Genomic DNA, 3,921 nt, shown 5'->3' with positions numbered 1-3,921 from the left:
TTTTCTGTCTTCTTCCTATGAAACAATTTCTCTTCACTCCTTGTTATTATAAAAATCTAGCAGAACAAAACTAATCAGAATTTTTTTGGCTTTTTCACCACAGCACATCCAGGGTCCTCAGCACCCTGCAGAACAACAAACCTTGTTACTTATTTTAACAAATCCGATACAAATAACAAAATAACAATAAGTAGTAAATGACCTTTCGTTTTTTCTTTTTCTTTTTCTGTTTGTCTTTCTTCTTCGCCTTCTTCTTCATCTTCTTGTGTTCCTTTACCTTGGAAATCTCATTCTGTTCTTCATCACTAGAATCCTGTCCAGATTAGACATGAATGTGTATAGAAGGCTGAGGGAGATATATTAACAGACATCCAGAACTATGAATGGTAATGAAGAATCAAGAACCTTTGAATCAGAGTCACCAAAGGAGTCCACATGTCGAACAATTCTTTCGGGATTAGAAGTACCACCTGAAGATGAAAAGGTTCATTAAAGATCACAACTTATGAGTATCATGCAAATTCACTTTAATGCAGTGTCCAACACAAAGCTAGTGTTTTGCATTTTTAAAACTTAATAAGCGAAAATAGAGACATAAGAGAAGATGCACATAAGTTACAAACTGTGAAGTGGTAAGCTCAGGGATACACAGATATGCTGCTGAATATAGTACAAGATTACAAAAGATTTCCTGAACATTAATATAGACACTTATAGAAATCATGGTAACTAGTGACTTCCCCCATTGCAGTAAAGTGAAAGTATTGGTCATGTCCCACAGGATATAATTAGCATGTGATCACCCATTGGCTCCTCCCCTCAAAGCCCCTCGGACATTGTGAGGATCCTTGTGCCGCCCTCTGCAAAGACAACTTCAGGCGCACTAATGCACAGGGGAATAGATCCTCCCTGTTGCTGGAAAAAACTAACAGTCAATTGCACCAATTTGAGCCATTCATTCACAATCAATTGTTGGGATAAAAAATTAGTTTTCCAACACCATTTTACTCTCATGCTCAGAACATTTCGTTTTTCCTGCATCCCCACTTCTTTCACTTCCTTCTCAACTACTAACCAATCCTGCAACACCTCTTTTCAAGACGTTTGATGCCGCTGGCTTATGAGAGGACCACGGCTTCCACCTACGTGACTATGACAAGGATGCTAAAGTTGATGGTTGACGCAACTAGCACGTGGTTTGACAAGGGAGTTGTGTGGAACAATTTGAGATTTGAATTTTCATTGAATTCCTCAACATCAGGTTCTTCTTCTAAAAATTAAAAAAAGAAGAGGTCGATTGGACAATGGTGAAGGCTTGGGGAAGAGGTAGTGGGAGTCTTATGTTTTCAATTAAAAAAAAAAAATCATGAGGGAGAAACTAAGTGTCACTGAGAGTGGCTAGGATTAACCTGGAGCTTTTGATACCAGGTTAACATAAGACGCACCCATATTAGTATCAGTATATTACTAACAACCATCAAAAACCAGCAATATGAATTGTGAATCATAAACCAACTAAAAGGAAACCATATAATTATAAGCAACTACTAATGGCAATAGATAAATCATATAAATTTACCATGTCAAGCAAGTAAAACACCTACAATAATCACAAAGTAAAACCACGCATTTGTAGGCAAATAATTGCAGCAATGAAATTAAAGCGGAACTACTGACAGATGCAGGTTTTCATGTCCATAAAAACACCAATGAGACCAAAAGGACGTTTTCATAGGGCGGTTTTGATATAAAAAAAAAAATGGGGAAGAAATTTTCATAAACCAAAATAAATTACAGGAAGAAAATAAAAGGAAAATGAGTTGCATTGTAAGTGTTATTGACTTATTGTTACTTGCATAGACGGTCCTTTTGGCGTTATTGACAGCAAGTTCAAGCAAATCAGGGTTCATGGAAGCCAATCCATTAGGCTCCTTCAGCTTCCGCTCCAGAAACTTCGCCAATGCCGCAGCTTTATTAGTCGCCAATGGTCCACCGGGATGTGCCAACCTATAAACGGAATCAAAGAATTTTCGCATAAGACCAAATAAAATTGATTCAATGATATCGAAACTTGAAGAGAATATGGATTAATTTTAAGTGTTGAATTTTGAATATGAGCCCTAAAAAAGAGAAGAACCTGGGTTGGGAGTGGGAACTGGAGCGAGGAAGAGAAGGGAGAGGGGCGAATTTGCTTCCGCGAAGTGCGCGTCTTTCGTCTTCTGTCAGAGATTCAATTTCTTTCGCCATCTTCTGCTTGGGAAATTGAGTTTTCGGGGAAAAATCTCCGTCGCGTGGGGCGGGGTTCCCCTTTCAGCGGTTTTTGTCGCTTCTTCAACTCGGTGAGTTTGTGACGCCGCCCGTTAGTTTTAAATTCAATTTAATATATACTACCTGGAAAAATGTTTTTCTTCCCCCATTTTTTGAGATTAATAATTGGTTTTTTTTTTCTCTTCTTTTCTTTCGTCCAAATTCAAAACCAGACCTTTGCTCTATCTCAAATTGATATTCTCGCTTGATTAAAAAATATTGAAATTATTTTTTTTTAAAGTAAGGATTTTATTTTTGATCGAATAAATTGGAAAACTAATCACATATGTATTATTTAATAGGACTCTCATACAAAAAATACTAATCTATAAATTTTACACTTAAATAATTCTATATAAATGAATAAAGCTTATATTTTAATTATTGATATTTATTTTGAGGTGTTTATTTATATTGATGAGATTTATTGAGTCTAGAATGATGAGGATTAAAGAGTTCTAAAGACACGTTTGAACCGTAATTGGATGTATCTGTAAAAAATTCTAATGTCAAAATCAACAAATTTAGGAATAAAATAGATGTAACTTAAAGAATTGATGAAAATTACTCGATTAAAGTAGATATTTATAAAAGAGATGAAAGTTGTTAATCTCTTTGGGTAAATTCCTCATTAGTAGATTGTACAATGATGACCATTTTTGTTGGCGTGGTTGAAAAAGTTTAAGAGATTAAATTCTACTTATTGTGCGTAATTCTCTTTTAAGGATAGAGTTACTTGTATGCTCTTTAAATTGAATTTTTTTTTTGTCAAGACTTAGAACCAAGGACTTGCCCAAACAAAACAAAAATCGAAATCGAACCACTACCTGACCCGATTCACTATCAAAACTCCATCATTGATGCTTGTCTTCTCCTGCTCCTTCAAGGTGAAAAAATGTGCGAATCTTCCTTCCTCCCTGGCAATGGCACTGCTGTCGTTGACTCTGTTACAGTCAGTCCTGTCACCGCCGATGCCTCCGTATCCACTGACGTCCTTGCTTCCGCCACTACGACCTCCAAAGTTGACCTTTCATCTCTGCTTCACTTTTGTCCTTTGTAGTTCCTCTCTACTAGGCACGAGATGAAGATGCAACTGGTTCTTCTGAATTGGTGGGAACTTTGAAACTACTATAACCGATGAACTCTGAATTGGTGAGAATTCTGAAACCACTATTAAAGCATTTCTCATTCCATGTGCTTCAGCAGCCAAGCTAGATGTGGTTTTGAATTTGGTAAAACTTCTCGTTAGAATATTTTCAAAAGAATCCCAAACCACTATCGGTGATACCCCTACTGCATCATCCTTCTTATACGTGGCATCAGTGTTTGCCTTTTGCCATAGACTTGGTGGTGGTCTCTAGGTAATTCTCCCACTGTTACTTTGATTTATATTTGCTGGCTATCTATTATTATCTTCCTTCATGTTGGCTTTTTTTAAATCTGTTTTTGAGATAACTGCTTTCATGATGGTAGCTATTGGATTTATCACTATAAGAAAAACGCTGAATATCGTCGGATCTAGCGTCGGAGGTTAGCGGCGGGTCTACTAACAGATTTACTGGAAGATTTGGCAATAAATTCGTCGGGTAAAAATGTTACTGTCAAATTCAATTT

At 36.6% G+C, this 3,921-nt stretch overlaps 1 protein-coding gene across 1 annotated transcript; it reads right to left on the bottom strand.

Moving 5' to 3' along the window:
- Positions 1 to 83: 83 nt before the first annotated feature.
- LOC107483683 (uncharacterized) lies at positions 84 to 2,418 on the bottom strand (the record flags this gene model as incomplete). Its single annotated transcript, XM_016104286.3, is given in 5 exon segments — positions 84 to 125; positions 203 to 313; positions 406 to 470; positions 1,853 to 2,007; positions 2,138 to 2,418. Coding segments are annotated over 5 exon segments (483 nt in total), but the record flags the coding sequence as incomplete, so codon positions are not given.
- Between the last annotated feature and the right edge of the window lie 1,503 nt (positions 2,419 to 3,921).

This window comes from Arachis duranensis, chromosome 4, assembly GCF_000817695.3.
Source record: "Arachis duranensis cultivar V14167 chromosome 4, aradu.V14167.gnm2.J7QH, whole genome shotgun sequence".
Classification (NCBI taxonomy): Eukaryota; Viridiplantae; Streptophyta; class Magnoliopsida; order Fabales; family Fabaceae; genus Arachis; species Arachis duranensis.
Note: the sequence above shows the minus strand (reverse complement) of the source record. Positions and strands in the feature narration are given on the sequence as shown.